The sequence below is a fragment of the Clytia hemisphaerica genome, unplaced genomic scaffold (assembly GCF_902728285.1).
Source record: "Clytia hemisphaerica strain Z4C2 unplaced genomic scaffold, Clytia hemisphaerica genome assembly, whole genome shotgun sequence".
Classification (NCBI taxonomy): domain Eukaryota; kingdom Metazoa; phylum Cnidaria; class Hydrozoa; order Leptothecata; family Clytiidae; genus Clytia; species Clytia hemisphaerica.
Window position 1 is genome coordinate 160,540 of NW_027103978.1, and position 19,372 is coordinate 179,911.

General features: G+C 35.2%; 1 protein-coding gene across 6 annotated transcripts; it reads left to right on the forward strand.

The window, feature by feature from the left end:
- Nucleotides 1-1,280: 1,280 nt before the first annotated feature.
- On the forward strand, nt 1,281-16,606 carry LOC136810855 (fibrillin-1-like). 6 transcript variants are annotated; one of them, XM_067067439.1, is made up of 26 exons: nt 1,281-1,353; nt 1,557-1,587; nt 2,040-2,079; nt 2,784-3,050; nt 3,508-3,588; nt 3,915-4,049; nt 4,498-4,692; nt 5,149-5,244; nt 5,772-5,906; nt 7,689-7,811; nt 8,214-8,336; nt 8,780-8,902; nt 9,118-9,240; nt 9,457-9,579; nt 9,796-9,918; nt 10,135-10,257; nt 10,475-10,597; nt 10,792-10,914; nt 11,066-11,188; nt 11,375-11,497; nt 12,422-12,544; nt 12,923-13,045; nt 13,888-14,124; nt 14,322-14,438; nt 14,781-15,089; nt 15,760-16,606. In XM_067067439.1, exons 2-26 carry the CDS (start codon nt 1,567-1,569, stop codon nt 16,098-16,100), a joined length of 3,573 nt encoding a protein of 1,190 aa, XP_066923540.1. In that variant the 5' UTR covers nt 1,281-1,353; nt 1,557-1,566; the 3' UTR covers nt 16,101-16,606. The 6 variants fall into 6 exon arrangements, with proteins under 6 accessions (XP_066923540.1, XP_066923542.1, XP_066923543.1 ...); XM_067067441.1 differs by lacking the exon at nt 10,475-10,597; XM_067067442.1 differs by lacking the exons at nt 10,792-10,914; nt 11,066-11,188; nt 11,375-11,497.
- The last annotated feature ends 2,766 nt before the right edge of the window (nt 16,607-19,372 follow it).

A 19,372-nucleotide genomic window follows, 5' to 3' on the forward strand; every position in this document is an offset into this window, starting at 1 on the left:
ACAAAAATATGGTAATTTTTGAGCAATTCTTGTTTTGTCCTACTTAAATAACAGTAAATCCCTCTCGAATATTTTACACGCTAAAAAGATACATGTCAAAGGTTGTGAAGTTCAAAGCGCCCAAGCAACAAAACTGAACTCCTTGAGTATTTCCCTATCGATGATTATGTTGAATTAGAATGATAGTGAGAACTAGTCTACTCTATTAAAGAACGTCTTGATGGTTTTCTCCAGCAGTTTTTAGTGCGTTTCAAATCTTACACAAAATTTTCATAATTGTCTTCCTTTTTGAAGTGAAATCTCTCGAGTTCTATGAACTATTAAAGAATCATTCCTTTTGCATTGAAAAGAGGAAGGATAAACTTAAATTTCGAGGGGTCATTTGTCAAATTTGGTCAACTATATCAAAAGTTATGGCCTAAATACTTTTCAGAAAACTTAAAAAATGAGCGAAAACTCACATCAAAGAGGGTGGCTTTTTCTCTAGGACACTCAGTATTTCAAAAATTTCAAAGTTACAAAAAGTACATTACTTCATCAAACAAGCCTGTATATTTTCATGTTTTTATTTTAGATTTATCCCATTTTGGAGAGTTCAAAATTTAGCCTTTTAAGTGACGTAGCTCTTGACAGTTTTAAAGGATGATAGTAAAATTAAGTCTGAAACTCTCCAATAAACTACGCTCTCGTCTCCATAGCTCTCAAACAAAGACGCAGTGGTGGACAAGTAGAAGTAGAACAAATTCAACAAAGTAGGAGAAATCTCTAGGTCAAATTTTCCTTATATGGAAGTTCCCGCTCTCCTTCTCGCTCGACGAACTTAAAACTCATTCCTTATCCTGTAAACACAAATTTTGTGTTTCTGAAACAAAGATTTGGTTTGAAAAACAACTCTTGGTGCTTTTTTAGTCCGTAGTTTGGGGCGTGTTTAGATTCACAGCAGGTTCACCCCAATCTTTATTTCCCTTACATTTTAGATTATCCATGTTAAAATAATCAGCCTCTCATAAACTTATATGGAAATATCAGAATTCGTACAAACCCCCGGTTTTAATCGTTCTCAAGATATGTATAAGATCATGTCAGGTGTATTTTATCAGGGGGTCTAGTTGTTAACTTTGGTGGAAAATAATTAGGTTTCGTACAAGCCCCCGGTTTTCAACTTTTCAAGGGCTTTTGGAAAGACTTATAAGCTCAAGTTGAGTATTTTTGATTCAGGGGGCTCGCTTGGTTTTTGTTTTTCTTGGTGATTCATCAGGTCTTCATAAACTTGGTGTTTCAAAATTTGACGATCCACAAATTTCAAATCGTTCGTTCTCGTGTTGCTGGTCGTATTCAGACTGATTAAAACAGGTACGAGTTTGAAACATTTTTGAATTAAACTACTTCCTTTGACTTTGCACATATAATTGGAAAATTCGTTAAATCTTGTTAATTTTACTGCTACCTTTATTTTGAACTGGGTCGCCACTACAGACTTCATTGTATATTAATGGGGATTGATCTTGGTTGATTGTTTTCAACTTTATATTGATTTCACCCATTTTCGTTTATAGTTCATCAAAGATGAAGGTTTTATTGCTCGCAGTAAGTTGTATTTCCCATTCGTGACAAAACCTTTTCACGGGCTGGAAATTTTCACAATATCAGTAAACTTCGTGAATTTAACTCGCAATTTAAAGAATCAATGCACTTCTTTTCAATCACTAAAGAAACTTACAACAGAAATCATCCATTGCGTAAAGGGGATTGCGTTCGAGTTTTCTAGGGTTGATTGAAGTTATTGACGAGCTCACAAAACATTAATACACTGAAGTATCCATAATTCGAACATGCAGGGGGTACAACTTTGTTTATTTCGAGTTATGGAGGTCTGAGTTAAAGAGACTCCACTTAATCATCCCGAGTCATCTCGAACGTTGTGAGATCAATGTTGATAAAAGTATTATCTTCTTAGTAAAATACAATTTTTCTGAAACTCTTTGAACCATGTTCGGTGTCTCTGAAAATATTTCTACAGTGCGATTATTTTTTTATAGATCTTTCTCTGCTTGGCAGCCATCGCTCAATTGACTTACGGTAAGCTTTCATTGTTGATGTCTTTTACCATCCGTTCGTTGTAGCAGCCTAAATGTCCGAGATAAACATTTCAGAAGAAAAACAACATCACCTCAATTTCAAATTTTTAGTTTATTCTTGGATGAGCCAAGACACATATCAACGCTTATAACGGCGCGGCCGGCTTTTTCGGAGACTGGTAACGAATTTACAAGATTTGTTCTCGGCGCGTGACAGTTTTAGACTATAACTAAATAAAACCAAGCAAAATTCCCGCCAAAATTCTAGTTATCTACATTTTCCCAAGTCTGCTGTAAAGTGCAAACTCTTCAATGCAAGGGTTTCTTGAATTTTTCACAAGAGCACTCCTACAGCTAATTCGATCGACTTTGGATATGGCAAAGCTGGTGAGTCTGGCAAATAAGGTTCTCAATCGAAACAAGACTTGTGTTTTCGATACCGTCGTCCAAAAGAATTTTTCTTTGCATTTTCGTTACCAGTCTCCTCAAAATCGCTAAGGGTTGAAAGGTGTATTCGCTTTCCGAGAGTGTTTATATTTTACGAGAGTTTCTTGTTGACAGTGACTTTCAATGTTATCGAATAATGGAGCGTATCGAATGTTGAAATAGTTTAACACAATGGAATTCCATGTTTGTTCACTTATGTATATTCATTCGTTCCCTTTTTCTTTTTCTTTTTCTATTTGTATTTTTTCTCTCATATAGGAAAACAACTAACATTTGCTTTACGATACGAATGGAGTAAACAAAAACAAGTTGATCCAAGTGACGTGCCCGTTTATACCGGATTACGGAACGATGCAACACCGGGTGTTTCCGCGTGTGTCTATTTCAATCCAAAAGAAGTTCGATCATGGAGATCTAATGAACGTTCATTGTTTCAATACAACGGTGGTGCTATGATTGATTTGTTTTCGCTCGCGCTCAGTGCAAAAGAAGGAAAACAACAACTTGTTATCAAGCTAGGAGGAGGTAAGTTTGGTATATCTTTACAGGCTCTTTTATAATCCGAAAGGTTCGTTATAGCGAGGTCGAGCGCAAGTTCCGTCCAACTTGAAATCTATGGCACCAGTTCTGATTTACGGCCTATTCGATTAAGATTTTTCTTAAAGTCTTTTCGTTTTCAGTGTGTTGCCATACAAATATAAAAAGCAATATACCGTTGAAAAGATAATTCAGAGCCCTATAACTTTTGAGAAATACTACCTTATCGGGGAAAACTTCGTCGGGGAAAAGTGACGAAATTTTGGACAAGTGACGAATATTTTCCCCGACGAAAATTTTCCCCGGCCTTAATGCGTTTACCAACTACCAGCAAGTAACGAATATTTTTCCCCGACGAAAATTTCACCGACGAAGTCTTCCCCGATAAGGTATTCTGAAAATGTTAGGTCTACGTAGAAGTAATTGCTGTTTTTCTTTCGTTTAGGATCAACAGCACCTTTATATGTGGATTTCCCTATCAAAGAAAAATTATGGACTCACGTATGTGTCACTTGGTCAACACAAGGTAATAATTAAATATCATGAATGGGGGTGTCCAAGGGGGTGCGAAGGAGGTGTAGAAATGGTATCCATGAGAATCAACATTAAGTAAGATATTCAAGAGCTATTTTCACATCAATTCTTTATAGTGTGAAAACAGAGTACATGGTTACCTCGCTAAAGATAAATTGTCTGTGTTCAGTGAACAAATATTTTTAGTGAGTTGAACCATAGTGATTATTTCTCCCACGAAATCATCAAATCCCATTGGTTGAAAATAAGTGCATCACGTGACTTTCTGTGGCGAATAATAGAATGACGACTTTAAATGATTTCATTTTTCTTGCACAGATATCTTAACTGTCTACAAGAATGGTATCAAATACAAACAAACGAAAATGTATAACGCTCAAAAATTCCCATCTACTTCATCAAGCAGTTTCATTCTCGGACAACGATCCGAAGTTCCAGGCATTTACACAAAAAGTATGTATATTATGTTTAGTTTTTTAGTTTATTTTCTAGAAAACTTCAAAGTACTAGAAACTACTTCATGCTATTTTCCTAGGAGTTCTGGAGTACCTGACGGGTTTTCCATAATTAGTTTGCTACCGCCCTGCTTGACTCTCTTTCAATTCTAAAGTAGTCGCACCAGTTCCAAGTTTTTAATAGGGCATGTACAGTCCTGTTTTTCGTCTTTGTGATTGTGGGCGTGAAAATGACCATTTTTCGAGACACCTTTATTGGAAGAAGATTCGGCGATTCTAGAGTTCGCCAAATTTTTGAAAAAACATTCACGCATATAATTATTACAAATTATTCAGAATGAGGTAGAACTTTTTCAAAAAAACCGCTACTCGTGAATATTTCTACCATTCAAATTTTAACTCCTATTCTTGATTGGTCTTACATCACATTGATGACTTTTTTTCAGGTGGTATCACTAACCCAAGAACCGCATTCTCTGGCTATTTATCTGGTATGTATCTATGGCAACGCTTGTTATCCGCCGGAGAAATCGCTGCCGTTAATGATAAGAAAACACCAATGGATAGTTTGATCATCGAATGGAATCGATACGGGAGACATACTAAAAGTCGTTCATCTACCGTCCGCGTTTTCACTTTCAGTACGTATTCATCTCCGTAAATGTTTGTCCACGTTTGTAAGGTCCTTCTTTGTACACGTTTTGAATGTAATAATCGTGGTGATTGTCAATATCACTATGGTGAAGAAACGTTTAGATCGATTAATCATAATTTTATCATAACTTTATTCTTTGATCGGCATTTATCGAGCCAAAATAAGATCTCTGTGTCTCCACTATTAAATATTATTAATTGATGCCAACGAGGCTAAACATTTTAAAGATCTTTTCGATGTTAGATTTACGTAGCAAGCATTATTTAGGGTGTTCCAAAAAGGTAGGGGCCCCAATTGGGGTACCCTTTATTTTAGGAATACCTATTACTCCGACTCAACCAAATCAAAGTACGGGATTTTGGTCATATACCCCATACAGGGTAAACAACTTTCTGCGAAGCATCGCTAATTTATCCTTATTATTTTTACTTTTGACCAATAGGAGGACGTAATGAGTGCGCAGATGGCTCACATCAATGCCATGCTGATGCAACATGCAAAGACAAACAAAATGGTTATTCTTGTAGCTGTAACCTAGGTAATATATTGTTTTAGTGATATTATTGTATACTCTCGTCCTTTTTCTCTGAGAGCTTTATTCAACTCTATCAGAAGGATACAACTTAATTTCCAGTTCCGCTCCGTCCGTAATTTTTCATCTTTGTCTCTAATTTTTGCTCGTAAATCGCTATCAGACTAAATAATTCTACTGCAATTATGGTCGAAACATATTGACATTTTAGTATATTTTAACGTTTTTCAGAATTTAAAGTTCGGGCCAGAATTCCTATTTCAGCACTTCGACTTTCTTTCATCGAATAATTCGATTTTGGAGGGGTTCGGTGGCTTCTAGGCTATATTCCAAGCCTTATTGGAGCAAGTTTGAGCTTTTAAATCCTGAGATCCCAAGGTCCTAAGTCTTAAGCCTCATGTTAAAACTCAAAGTTAAAACCTGCTTTCCAATAAACGCGCTTAAAAATCATTTGTGGTGTTTAGAATTTCACCGGGAACTAATCAACCCGCATCTAAACCAAACTTTGAGTCTTTTTTTTTCTTTGATTGTAGGATTCAAGGGAGACGGACGTCAATGTACAGATATCAATGAGTGTGAGTTTTCACGAACCAATCAATGTCATCGAGATGCTGTTTGTACAAATACACCAGGAAGTTATTCCTGCTCGTGCAAAGAAGGATACACAGGTATGGAAGGTTTAGAAATAATGTTGTACAGAACACAGTTAGAAAAAGCAGGGAGAAGTGGGCCGTCTAAACTAGAGCTTCAATCATTCTTATAACAGTTTTTTGGGGCAAGGGTTGATAGAGTTTATGAGCTATCAAAGTACCGGCTGCACCAAAAAAAAGTATACAACTTTGTCGAGATATTGTGAGCTTCAGGATTTAATTTTTTTGTTCATTCTTTTTTTATTGTATAGAGGATGCTCTAACTTGAATTTTGAGCTACTAGACATTAAATTTGAAAACGTAGTTCGAAAATTATTTTAAAAAAATTGACTTTTTTTTAATGTCGAAATTTCAAAAAACCATCAAAAACAGCGAGCAAACTTTTCTCTTGACACTTACCTTGTTTACACCAAAAAAATACCAAAAAATGCAAATGTGTTCATCAAAACTCGTCACGGAATTTAAGAATATAGTAAAACAAGCTATTCCCATGTAAGATAATATTTTTGGAAAAGCTGAAAACCTTTTTTTGGAAATCTCCATGGTTTTGATGTTATGCTATGTGAGAAAATTTTTGAAAAAATAGATCACTATTCCTCGACTAGTTGTTCAAAGAACTTGAGCCTGCATTGAGTTTGATGGTGTTGGAAATGTTCATGACGTGCAAATAAGATGGGCAAATTGTTGGCAAAATATAAGATAAGAGAAAAAAGAATAAAAGAAACAATGAAATTGTTTTTTTGTCATTTTGTCTTATTTATAGCGTGATTGCTGTTTTTATTGATTTTTCGAAATTTCGTAATGGAAAAAAAGTTAGTTTTTTGGAAGTAACTTTCGATCTGTTTTTTCAAATTTAATGTATAATAGCTCAAAATTCAAGTTAGAGCATCCTCTATACAATAAAAAAAGAATGAACAAAAAATATAAATCCTGAAGCTCACAATATCTTGACAAACCTGTATACTTTTTTTTGGTGCACCCGGTAGAATGAAATGTAGACTTCAACAATATATTACGCAAGGCTTGGTAGCTTTACAGTGTTATATCCAGCTAGTTACTATAGGTCATTGTTTTAGAGAATCTGGGCAGACATCGTTTGAATATTTTATTTTATTTTGTTAGTTAAAATTAGGATTATTTTGACTTTATTGAACATTATCAGTAAGTATGTTATACAGAACACAGTTAGAAAAAGCAGGGAGAAGTGGGCCGTGGGCCGTCTAAACTAGAGCTTCAGATATTTGAGAGTTAAATGATACTGTGTTAAATACGAACTCAATCATTCTTAAAACAGTTTTCTGTAGCAAGGGTTGATAGAGTTTATGAGCTATCAAGGTAGAATGAAATTTAGACTTCAACAATATATTACGCAAGGCTTAGTAGCTTTACAGTGTGATACCCATCTAGTTACTATAGTTCATTGTTTTAGAGAATATGGACATACATCGTTTGAATATTTTATTTGATTTTGTTAGTTAAAATCAGGAATATTTTGGCTTTTTCGCGATAACATTATCAGTAAAAGTTAACCACCGTAGTGTAAAGCTAGAGCGCTTGGCTCGACCGGATCATATCAAAGGATTCGTACCTAATACGAAAAAATTGTACTTGATTCCTGTCTGCTTGATACTCGGCAATAAAATAGAAGGATCAAGGGTAAGCTGAGCAATCCAGAGAGGGAGAGTGGCGCTAAGTTAACCTAGAGATCACTGCACAAATTTATGTCGAAGACTTACTTACTGAGAGTCAAACCCGTTATTGTATTTTTCTTTCACTGATTTTTTTTATTGCAACTACAAGGTGATGGTACCACGTGTACCGATGTTGATGAGTGTAAAGAAGGAACACATAATTGCCATGGCAACGCTCAATGCTCAAATACTATTGGTTCTTTTTCGTGCACATGTAACACTGGGTACTCAGGTTCGTCGCATGTTTGACTTTGCATGTCATCATATCATTTTTAACGTGTCTTGTGCAATTCCATTTGAAAATAAAAGTCCTACGATAAAACTAAACTGGTTTTCAGTCAGAGGACGACTGTTCCAAAATAAAACAATATCAAAATTATATTGATTCTTTACTATAATTTTAAAGAAAACTAAAGAAGGGTTTGTAAAAACTCAAAGCTTGCTTCCTAAGTACTTTAAAGGAAGAAGTTTTGGTGGTAGGAAAATTCGGTAGATTTTACCGAAACGAACCAAAATGTATCTACCAAAATTTCTTCTCAAGTAAATCATCTTTCTCGAATACAGTCATGTAATGTCATTATCATAATTAAGTAGCAGTTCAAATATATAATTTTGCATAAATTATCATAATTAGGTAACGGAGTCACGTGTTCAGACATAAACGAATGTTTGGTAGGATCTCACAAGTGTGATAGAAATGCTGCTTGCTCAAATAACGATGGAAGTTATTCTTGCAAATGTAATATCGGATACAGAGGTGAGACAGGCCTGTTTTATCATTCGTACCATTATAAGTTGACAAAACCTTTTCTTTAAAAAACCTTTGGATTAAAAGCTAACTTCCTAACTTCAATCACAAGATGAAAGCACTCTGCCCAGCTGGCACACAACGTTGTTTCAACGTCCATCTGACGTTATATGGACGTTGGGAACATTAGATGGACGTTGAAACAACGTTTTGTGCCAGCTGGGTGAGTTGGAGTTGACGTTTGTTCACCAGTAATTGAATTAGAACAAATTGCCAATGAAAATGTTTCTATTCCTCTCGTTACCCATTTAGAAGAAAGATTTTTAGTTAATATCTCAAAAATTTGGTGATTCTTCTAAACTAAGGAGTTAGTTTACGGGGCTAACCATTTTCCATTCAACTCAACTTATACCTCACCTAACATGCATGCTCTCTTTTCTTCTCGTTCACAGGTAACGGTTATTCATGCACGGATGTTAATGAGTGTACTGAGGGATCACACACTTGTGATAAAAATGCTCAATGTTCAAATAATGCTGGTTCATTTTCTTGTCAATGTAATATCGGATATCGAGGTTTGTCTAGTTTCAATCACTCTGGATCAATCCCTTTTTACTTTCCAAAACTATGAGGTTTTTAAAGTTTGTTTGCTAAGAGTTTTATAAACATCAGTCAAAGTAGAGTTGAAATCCTTTTTTATTTTTAATAAATATCCTTGCATGTTTTATTCGTTATCTTGAATAAATTATCATAATTTAGCCTGTCACTCTTCATAAATTATCATAATTAGGTGACGGTTACTCATGCACGGAGATAAATGAATGTATTGAGGGATCACACACTTGTGATAAAAATGCTCAATGTTCAAATAATGCTGGTTCATTTTCTTGCCAATGTAATATCGGATATCGAGGTTTGTCTAGTTTCAATCACTCTGGATAAATCTCTTTTTACTTTCCAAATTGTTGAGGTTTTTATAGTTTGTTAATTGCTAAAAGTTCTTTAAACATCAGTCAAAGTAGAGTTAAAATACTTTTTCATTTTCAATAAACCTCCTTGCCGGAGTCATGTTTTCTTGCATAAATTACAACTATTTAGCCTGTCACTATGCATAAATTATCATAATTAGGTGACGGTTACTCATGCACGGAGATAAATGAATGTATTGAGGGATCACACACTTGTGATAAAAATGCTCAATGTTCAAATAATGCTGGTTCATTTTCTTGTCAATGTAATATCGGATATCGAGGTTTGTCTAGTTTCAATCACTATGGATCAATCCCTTTTTACTTTCCAAAACTTTGAGGTTTTTTAAAGTTTGTTTGCTAAGAGTTTTATAAACATCAGTCAAAGTAGAGTTGAAATCCTTTTTCATTTTTAATAAATATCCTTGCATGTTTTATTCGTTATCTTGAATAAATTGTCATAATTTAGCCTGTCACTCTTCATGAATTATCATAATTAGGTGATGGTTATTCATGCACGGAGATAAATGAATGTACTGAGGGATCACACACTTGTGATAAAAATGCTCAATGTTCAAATAATGCTGGTTCATTTTCTTGTCAATGTAATATCGGATATCGAGGTTTGTCTAGTTTCAATCACTATGGATCAATCTCTTTTTACTTTCCAAATTGTTGAGGTTTTTATAGTTTGTTAATTGCTAAAAGTTCTTTAAACATCAGTCAAAGTAGAGTTAAAATCCATTTTCATTCTCAATAAACCTCCTTGCCGGAGTCATGTTTTCTTGCATAAATTACAACTATTTAGCCTGTCACTATGCATAAATTATCATAATTAGGTGACGGTTATTCATGCACGGAGATAAATGAATGTATTGAGGGATCACACACTTGTGATAAAAATGCTCAATGTTCAAATAATGCTGGTTCATTTTCTTGTCAATGTAATATCGGATATCGAGGTTTGTCTAGTTTCAATCACTATGGATCAATCTCTTTTTACTTTCCAAATTGTTGAGGTTTTTATAGTTTGTTTGCTAAGAGTTTTATAAACATCAGTCAAAGTAGAGTTGAAATTTTATTTCATATTTGAATGAAATCTCCTTGCATGTATTATTTGTTATCTTGAATAAATTAGCATAATTTAGCCTGTCACTCTTCATAAATTATCATAATTAGGTGGCGGTTACTCATGCACGGAGATAAATGAATGTATTGAGGGATCACACACTTGTGATAAAAATGCTCAATGTTCAAATAATGCTGGTTCATTTTCTTGCCAATGTAATATTGGATATCGAGGTTTGTCTAGTTTCAATCACCCTGGATAAATCTCTTTTTACTTTCCTGATAAGTTAAGGAGTTCTTCGTACTATAGTTTATCTTTTTCCAAGGTTGTTTAATAAGATTAAAGTCCCCTGATTTTCTTTCATATTGGTCAAAGCTCCTTGCATGAATTATGCTGTTTTGAATAAATTATCATGATTAATAATTAGGTGACGGATATGCATGTGACGACATAAACGAATGCACAGAAGGTTCGCACAGTTGCGATAAAAATGCTGCATGTACGAACAATATTGGATCTTATACTTGTGCTTGCAATGTTGGATACCAAGGTATGGTAAAGAGTTCAACCATGCACGGATTATATGGAATCTGCATAACTTCCTCACATCTTGTGATTACCACTAGTCAGTGATGAGCTTTTCTTTGCATAAATAATCAGAGTTATCTCACTATGCATAAATTATCATAATTAATAATTAGGTGACGGATATGCATGTGACGATATAAACGAATGCACAGAAGGTTCGCACAACTGCGATAAAAATGCTGCATGTACGAACAATATTGGATCTTATACTTGTGCTTGCAATGTTGGATGGAAAGGTATTAAAGTCTTGACAAATCATTTCAAACATATTCGTAACTTAACTACCAGAATATTCTGGAAAAATGTCAACCACATAGGTCTTCACTTGACTGAGTGCTTTTAGTTTCGTTTTGTCTTACCATAAGATCATACATATATTATCAGAAACTGCATGTTTTCAATGCATAACTTATCATAATTAGGTGATGGTTATTCATGCTCGAATATTGATGAATGTAGCATCGGGACACATACTTGCGATCGTAACGCGGGTTGCTCTGACAACGATGGATCGTTTGTTTGTCAGTGCAATGTTGGCTACCGAGGTTTGTTCGGTTTCAATTTCGTTTTTGACGTATGTTATTTTATAAAAGTGTTAGAATAGAATATGAAGTTTAAGTGAGTCATCCTTACCATTGCTATAACAGTAAGGTATGTCTTGAGATGTCTAAACATTCTCATTCCCGGCAAAACCTTCTTATCGCCATACTTTATAATGAAAAAAAAAGACAAAGATTCTGTGTAGGTAAACAGTAAGCTTCAATTTGTTAGGCGGTTAGTCTCAAGGCTTTAAGGTGCTGTCCACGCAATTTTACGCAGCAGAAAGGTTTCGTTCTGTCATACCCGGAAAAGAAAGCGGAAAAATCTCGGAAATACGCCAGGAATGAGAATGTTTTGCCATCCTACATTACCCTGTAGAACAGAACAAGTACTAGCCTAGTACTACTAAGTTTTCAAGTGGTTAGAAAATGAAAGAATTTAAGTTTAGCAACCTCAAGTTAATTAAGGTTTGGATAACGTGGTATATCTGTATCTTTTAACGTTTCAATTTGAATCAAATCCCTTTTATGTGTGCAAGGGGTTTTAGGGAGTCCCTAACCTCGTCCATTGCGTCACTTCGAAAAAATAAAGTTAATCCATAGACATCTGGTCAGGGTTTGTGAATCTCTTCATTCAAAACAGTTTTCGAAGTGTTAAAAGGGCCAAACGGCACTGCATCACAACTGTCGTAGGAAAGTAGATCAGTGCTCTCGATGCACTACACCGCTATTGAGTAGTGCTACCATTAGGGTACCACTTTAGAAAAAAACCCCGATCCAAAGATTTTGGTTGTCCAGGATTGCGAAACTTCACCCGTTTACCATTTTCAAAGAAACTCAAATCCAAAGATTTTGGTTGGCCTGGATATTGTAAAACTACCTCCAGGGTTTAACAAGCTCAGTGGTATTATTGTATTCATATTCTTTCAGGTGATGGGAACACGTGCGTTGAAATCAATGAATGTACGGAAGGGATTCACAAATGTGATAAAAATGCTGAATGCACAAACACCGCTGGCTCATACACTTGTCAATGTAATATTGGATACTCAGGTATGTTTTTTTCTCTAATTCGATTCCTCATTCTCTCTATTTCGATTGTGTTTCGTCCTATTATTACCTCTTTAATGTGGTTGAATTATTTTTCGATGCCAACATGAAACCTCTATGAATTATCTTCGCTTTGTCAGCCTCCACTTTTTCGAACTGTTGTCTCAATTTAACTGTAGATACTTCTAATGACCTAAATTATCGACTATCAAAGATCTATATCGAAGTATCCATAGTTAAACTTCTTACTACTTGGATGTCTCCTTATCTCGAGAAAGTTAGGTGGTCCCTTCTGTTAACAATGCCTTATAAACCTTCCTCCATAACTCGAAGTCAAATAACTGGAACAAATATTTTGCATAAATTATCATAATTATTCAGGAAATGGATACTCTTGTTCGGATGTTGATGAATGTGACCTCGGATCACACCGTTGCGATGACAACGCGCAATGCATTAATAACGATGGATCGTACACATGCTCGTGTAATGGTGGTTTCCAAGGTGAGAACCAATTAAATTTCAGTACTGTTCGTTTTATGAGAAAATCTAACAGACCTCTGTAAAGTAATTTTCGTTTGAGGATAACCAGAAGCCTAGAAAATGGTTTCGATCTATCTGTTGAATATAATTTCCAAAGTAGACCAAGACTGCTATCATGTCTTGTAAGCCATGTGTTCTTCAGTGCTCTACTTGATGACCATAATACAAAACAAGAAAATAGACAGAATTGCTTAACAGTACTTTAAGTTCCTTGTCTTTAACAACTTTTAGCTGCGTGACTAGCTTTTTTGTAGACTACTTTTACCCGAGATTTAAATAAAGATTAAGAGTCCCCCAAGATGGATTGAAAATTTCAAATCTAAAACTAGAAGTGAGATTCAATCCCTCCATTTACAGCTTGGAGTAGCTACTTTTTGTTAGAGTGCTCATAGTCTTATTCACTCATTCTCAGTGTCATAGAAAATTATCAAAAAGCTGGGTTCTGCCAGAAGTAGAGACGTCACACTTTTTTTAATAAGAATCAGTAAAATTTTGCTGAAGCTTGGCTGTTCTTATTTTTTTGGCACTCGGAGCCTAAAATTGTTCTTATCCTGTTCTTATTTATAGGGTGTAATGGAGGTATTTTAGGCTTTAGGCGTTATACCCAATTTTTACTACTTTGACCCCTAAATTGCTTGAAATTGAGAAAATTCAGGCTCAGCATTGTTCTTAAATTATTCTTATTTTTTGGCAATTTTGAGCCTCATTGTTCTTATGAAATTGTTCTTATATAAAAAATAATTAGTATACTCGAAAAACAGCTTTTTTTAAACATCATCGTGCCATTTCATTTTGTTTCCAAGGTGATGGTTTAATTTGCAATGACGTAAACGAATGCACAACGGGTATCCATGATTGCCATGACGACGCTACCTGCTCCAATTCAGTTGGCTCATTTTCATGTGCTTGTAATGCTGGTTACCGTGGTAACGGCCTCAAATGCGATGACGTCGACGAGTGTGCTGAAAAGTCTGACAATTGTCATTCAAATGCTCGATGTGAGAATAACAAAGGATCATTTTCTTGCGCTTGTAATGACGGTGAGCCTATTCAATTGTCCGTATTTTTTTGGTGTGCAGATGTAGAAAGCAATCCTTTCTATAATCCAAACACATCATAATTCGAATCTCTCTTTACTTCGAAGAAATTACACTATTCTTTCATGTTCGAATTAACTATTCCCACCCGGAATAAAAAATAACGCACATTTTAAGTTTTCGTTTTTTTTCTAATCCAGGATTTGAAGGAACTGGTGTACAATGCACTGATATAGACGAATGTGCTACCAATACTGATGATTGCTCCGCTGGCAAGAAATGTGTCAATTTGGTTGGTAGTTACGCATGCCGTGGAAGTAAGGATGTTTTCGTATATGTAGACTAGGTTTTTGTCAAAAACAAAAGTAGAAAACATAGAAAGGCTAGTTGGCGGATTGTCTTAGTAGTTTTCGTAATCTATTCATATTTGTTGTTTATCATGTTTTTCACACCATTAAAGTAACTTTTCGTCGTATGTAGGGCGATATCACTAAAACAAATCGAAAATGACGAACTTATTAGAAAGATAGATTTACGAATGAAACTTTCATCAAAATATAGAGGGAAGTTTAGCACAAGAAAAATTAGCACAATTCTTTTGTCTACACTATAATGAACATTTTACCCTTACTGAAAGTTTTCTTTCAATCTATTCACAGAGGAGATCAATTTCGCACTTGACTATACGAAAGAGACAACACGTAGCAACACGTACATCACACGTATCAGAAACGGTGGTTCCCCAGGTCTCGCTATGTGCACGTGGTATAAACTGGCTTATGTGTCAAACGGGAAATCTTTGTTTCAATACATGACTGATTATCATTTATATGGATTCCAAGTCTACTTCATGACCAATAATCGTTTGGTAATTCGTTATGGTGGCATCGATGAAGCTGTTGTCATCAAAGGTATCGACACAAGAGCTGACAACAAATGGAAACATCTCTGTGTCAGTGTCAACAAAGGTAATATGTTTTAAATTTTGACATGTTTTTCCTTAAATTTGCGAGTATCGAGCCATCATCAAGGGTTTACCATACCAATACAGGAATAGTACAATGAACTTAATTTAGTGGCAAACCAGCGATGTAAAAATCGCGATTTCAAATCTCACTCAAATCACTCGCCACTAAACTGAGTTTGTTGTGCTATTCACGTGTTGACGAAAGTGAATATCGTAAATTTCGTTATTTTCCTTATTTATGGTCGACCATTGGGTTTCAAGCCGAAGGCACCTCTTCCCAGCGATATCTTAAAATTTGCACCGAGTGTTTTCAAATGACGGATTGAATCTAGTACTTCCTTAGTTTTCGCATTCTACATTTCTAAAATGCTGGCTCTAAATACTACTTTCAATCCAAAATTTGTATAAAAATCACGCTGGCGACGCGATTTGTGTCCAAGGATCGTCAGATATAAATGGCTTATCCTACCTAGGAGATTCCACTCTACCTTATTATTTTTATCTTAGAAATCGTTTCTAATCAAAATTCCTAAAATTACACTTATGGGCAAAGCATGGTTTTAAGTATCAAAAGACGGGGGAGGGGGGAATGTATGTTAAGGATCTGCCATCTTCTTTCATTTTTAAAACGGTGTGACAATAAACGAGAAATATATCGTTTTTCATTTTAGGTTTCTTTTCTATTTATGTTAATGGCGAGCCATTCGGTAAATACGGCAGTTCACGACATGGACAAGCATTCCCAGCCAATTCGCAAGCGACACTTGTTTTAGGCCAAGAATCGTCCGATATTAACGTCAGACTCGGTATTCGTCGCAGAGCGAGAGCATTCGTCGGATCAATCTCTCATTTCTTTTTGTACTCTCAACCGATCACTCAACGCGAAGTAACGTCTGCTTATGAAAAAGTACCAAGTGAAAGAAATTTGTTGGTGGGCTGGGACGAATTTACAGGGAAATCACGATCAACATCTGTCAAGATGCAATTCTTTGATGGTGGCTATCCTTTCTAAAATAACGGAAGCCGATAATATATGAACTTCGAATGAATCTTCTGAAATATTTGACATTTATCTGATAAGAGGTGATGTTTTTGGACTTTGTCCTTCTTAAAAGATAGAATAATGGAATGTGATATAAAGGAAAATCATCATAATTTATGGCCCTCTTTATTGCAACCTAGTCTCTCTATTGATCGTTATTAAACCCGAATAGTTTCTCATGAAAAGAAAAAATTATTGACTTTCTGGGTGATTTATTCAATAATTCACTGTGAAAAGCTGAAATGTTTCAATAAAATGTCAATCCGCTCAAAAATTCAAGTTTTCTGTACTCCCCGTTATATTTTTTTGAGATATTTATTTATATCACATTCTGTTCTGAAGAAGGACACACTCTAAAGACATCCCCCTATACAAGGACCATTTCCTGTAAAAAGACATTGTATTTCAATTGAAAAACCATTTGTATCATCATAAATTTTTGAAATAGTACACTCGAGGATCCATTGCAAAATTTATCCATTTATTTTCTTATGTAAATATAAACACATACCAGATCCAAAACGATTCTTTAAATGTCCACTTTTAATCATTTAAGCAAGATCTTTATTGCATATTGGAACTAATTTTGGCGGACAGGAAAATCCGAAAAGAATTATTTTGGCACAGGCAGCAACTTTTTTTAATTTTGCCGATCCCTTGAAAACTTAATTTTAAACTAGCCATAGCTTTCACTAACTGCCACCTGCTAGTACAAATGCTTCTAAAAACTAATTAATGCTAATTAAGGCTTTTTAATGCTTTATAGCAAAAGTTTGGAAATGATTTGGAATAGTTAGAATGATTCTTCTCAACAGCATTTTCTTTGAGATATCAATGAATAAGCTAACATAAATGAAACATATTTTTTTTCTAAAAATGTGAATTACTTTGTACAAAGAATAAAATACGAATCTTAAAACGTTCATTAGGAAAAGTGTTCAGATAAAATCAATTACAGACAGTTACAGATACTAAACCAGTCAAAAGACATGCAACTATATTTATTTCAACCAATTTGAAATATAAATGAAACATAGTAGAACCAAACAGCATAAGAAATGCTATGAGCCAGAAACATAACGAGCAGGAACCAAAACAATGACAGGTAACAATGTACTTAGGAGTTTTTCCAACGGTTTAACAAAGGATATCGTGATCCAAAATTGTTTACATTAAATGGATTTACCAGTAATCTAGAAGCTGTAACAGCGTTGTGTAAAGGATGGAAGATGATAGGACGTAACATGGTAATAGTATCAGTAACAAGGCAATACTGATGAGCAGGAAGCAGGTGTTAACAGGAAATAGCGTACATTCAGGACTTTTTCCAACGGCATGATAAGGGATCTCATAGACAAAATTGTTTACATTAAAAATATATGCCAGTTATCTTGCTTGCAGTTGTAACAACAATATTGTGTAGAAGGATGGAAAATCATGACGTAACGTGGTAATAGTAGCAATAAACGAGGTAATATTGCGTTGTCAAGGTAAACGAATCTTCATTCATAAAAAGCTTAAAGGGAAAATAAGAAACATGAAATTAGATGATATGGCGGTCATCGAAAAAATGCTCTGTTAAAAATGTTAAAAATGCATGCGGGCAAACGGGCGGTCAAAAACATTCCCGGGTTTTTTTTATCACGCCAGTAACTCAGGGGCGGGTGGTAACGCGAGCAAAACAATTTTTCGATGGTCGTCAGAGCAATTGAGAAAAAAGCTATACTTTAAAAGAACATTTGTTGCTTTTCCCAGATTTGTTGCTTTTCTGCATCTCCGCACCGGAAAATCAGCGGAAAATTTGATGCGGGCGGGTGATGCGAATAGAACAATTTTTTGGGGTGGTACAGTCACTTTCGGTCGGGGTTGTGGACGGCGAAATATTTCGTTTTTTATGAAATTTGTCGTTCTTTTTGTCTATTTTTAGTAATGCAGGTGAGTGTACTGAAATTTCCTCAAAAATAGTTCACAAAAGTTTCTTTCAATCTTTGATAATAATTTCCCAAATAGTGCCTGGTAAGTATCAATAAGAACACAGGTTAAACATAAAAGATTAATAAAACCAAGTCTTGTAAAAGTACACAAAGAAAAAATATTTGTACTTACTGTCGAAGTACCATAACACAGATCTTTAAGCATTTTGTTGGGAGTAGTGTTGAATGACGATTGTCGAATAAATTTAGTTACAGTGGAATTTCGTTGCCAATTCAACCACCAACATACAATAATCACTTTTGTCCATATTCAATCATTGTTCTACTATTATCATTTTACATCTTGTTTTCCTACCATGTTCGAAATTTCGGGATGTTCCGCAAGACGAGCCACCCGGATTTGCCGAGACGTGAAAACGGTGTATTGTTCATTATTGGGGACAAACTGTTTGGGTCGAAAAATGAATCAATCTCCTGCTGAATGTCTAAGACAGGAGACAGATTGTAAGTTGACTGGTTGACTGTCAGCAAATTCACTGATTGGTATATGTATATATCTTGTTTAAACCGAAAGTCAAAAGTAAATTGTGTCAAGTATTTTGACTACAGCAGGAGGAGAGAGCTTGAATTTAAAAAAACTTCTAGAAACTTCTCCATTCTATTTCCTGCATGTTGACCAATAGGCAAAATTCTACAAGCGGAATAGAATCTACTGTCGAAAGCTGAGTAAAATGCCCGCGGCGCCTGCTATTATAAAGAAAGAGTTTTTAGGCTAGCAGCTGTCGTCCCGGAAAAAAAACCGAACATTTACGGAAGAGACTAACTACGGGTAGGCTTGCGCGACAAAACAAAACGCGCAAAGATTCGAGATTCCAGTCCAATATCTATGCGTGAAACTATGAGTGCCTCCTCGTCGCTGCGCTCCTGCGAGGGCAATAAAATTTTGATGTAGCTTTTAGTTTTTGCAATATACCGATTTTAGCAATGCAAGCATTTAGGCTGAAGCCGTGACATTTTGAATCTAATTTGACTTCCTTCCTATTTTCACATTCCCATGAAAGAATACCAAATGATCAGCCAGAAAATTAAAAAACTTTTCAAGGTTCAAAGTTTCATTCTTATAAGACAGCTAGACAGTGTAGCGGGAAACAATTTCCAAGGGATAGCTCAACTTTTCTCATTGCCGGGGAATTACCTTCCTATTGCCATTATTATAGCTGAAAGATCCCAACACCCTGGTTAGGTACAAAACTGATTTCAACTTATTAGGCGGTCTGTTCCAAGGCTGTTGTGTTACGTATTCGTAGC

Coding starts and splice junctions, on each gene's coding strand:
- LOC136810855 (XM_067067439.1), top strand. CDS start 1,567: ATGAAGGTTTTATTGCTCGCA. Junction 3,589..3,914: donor TGTCACTTGGTCAACACAAG/GTAATAATTAAA, acceptor TTTCTTGCACAG/ATATCTTAACTGTCTACAAG. Junction 10,598..10,791: donor ATGTAATATTGGATATCGAG/GTTTGTCTAGTT, acceptor ATTAATAATTAG/GTGACGGATATGCATGTGAC.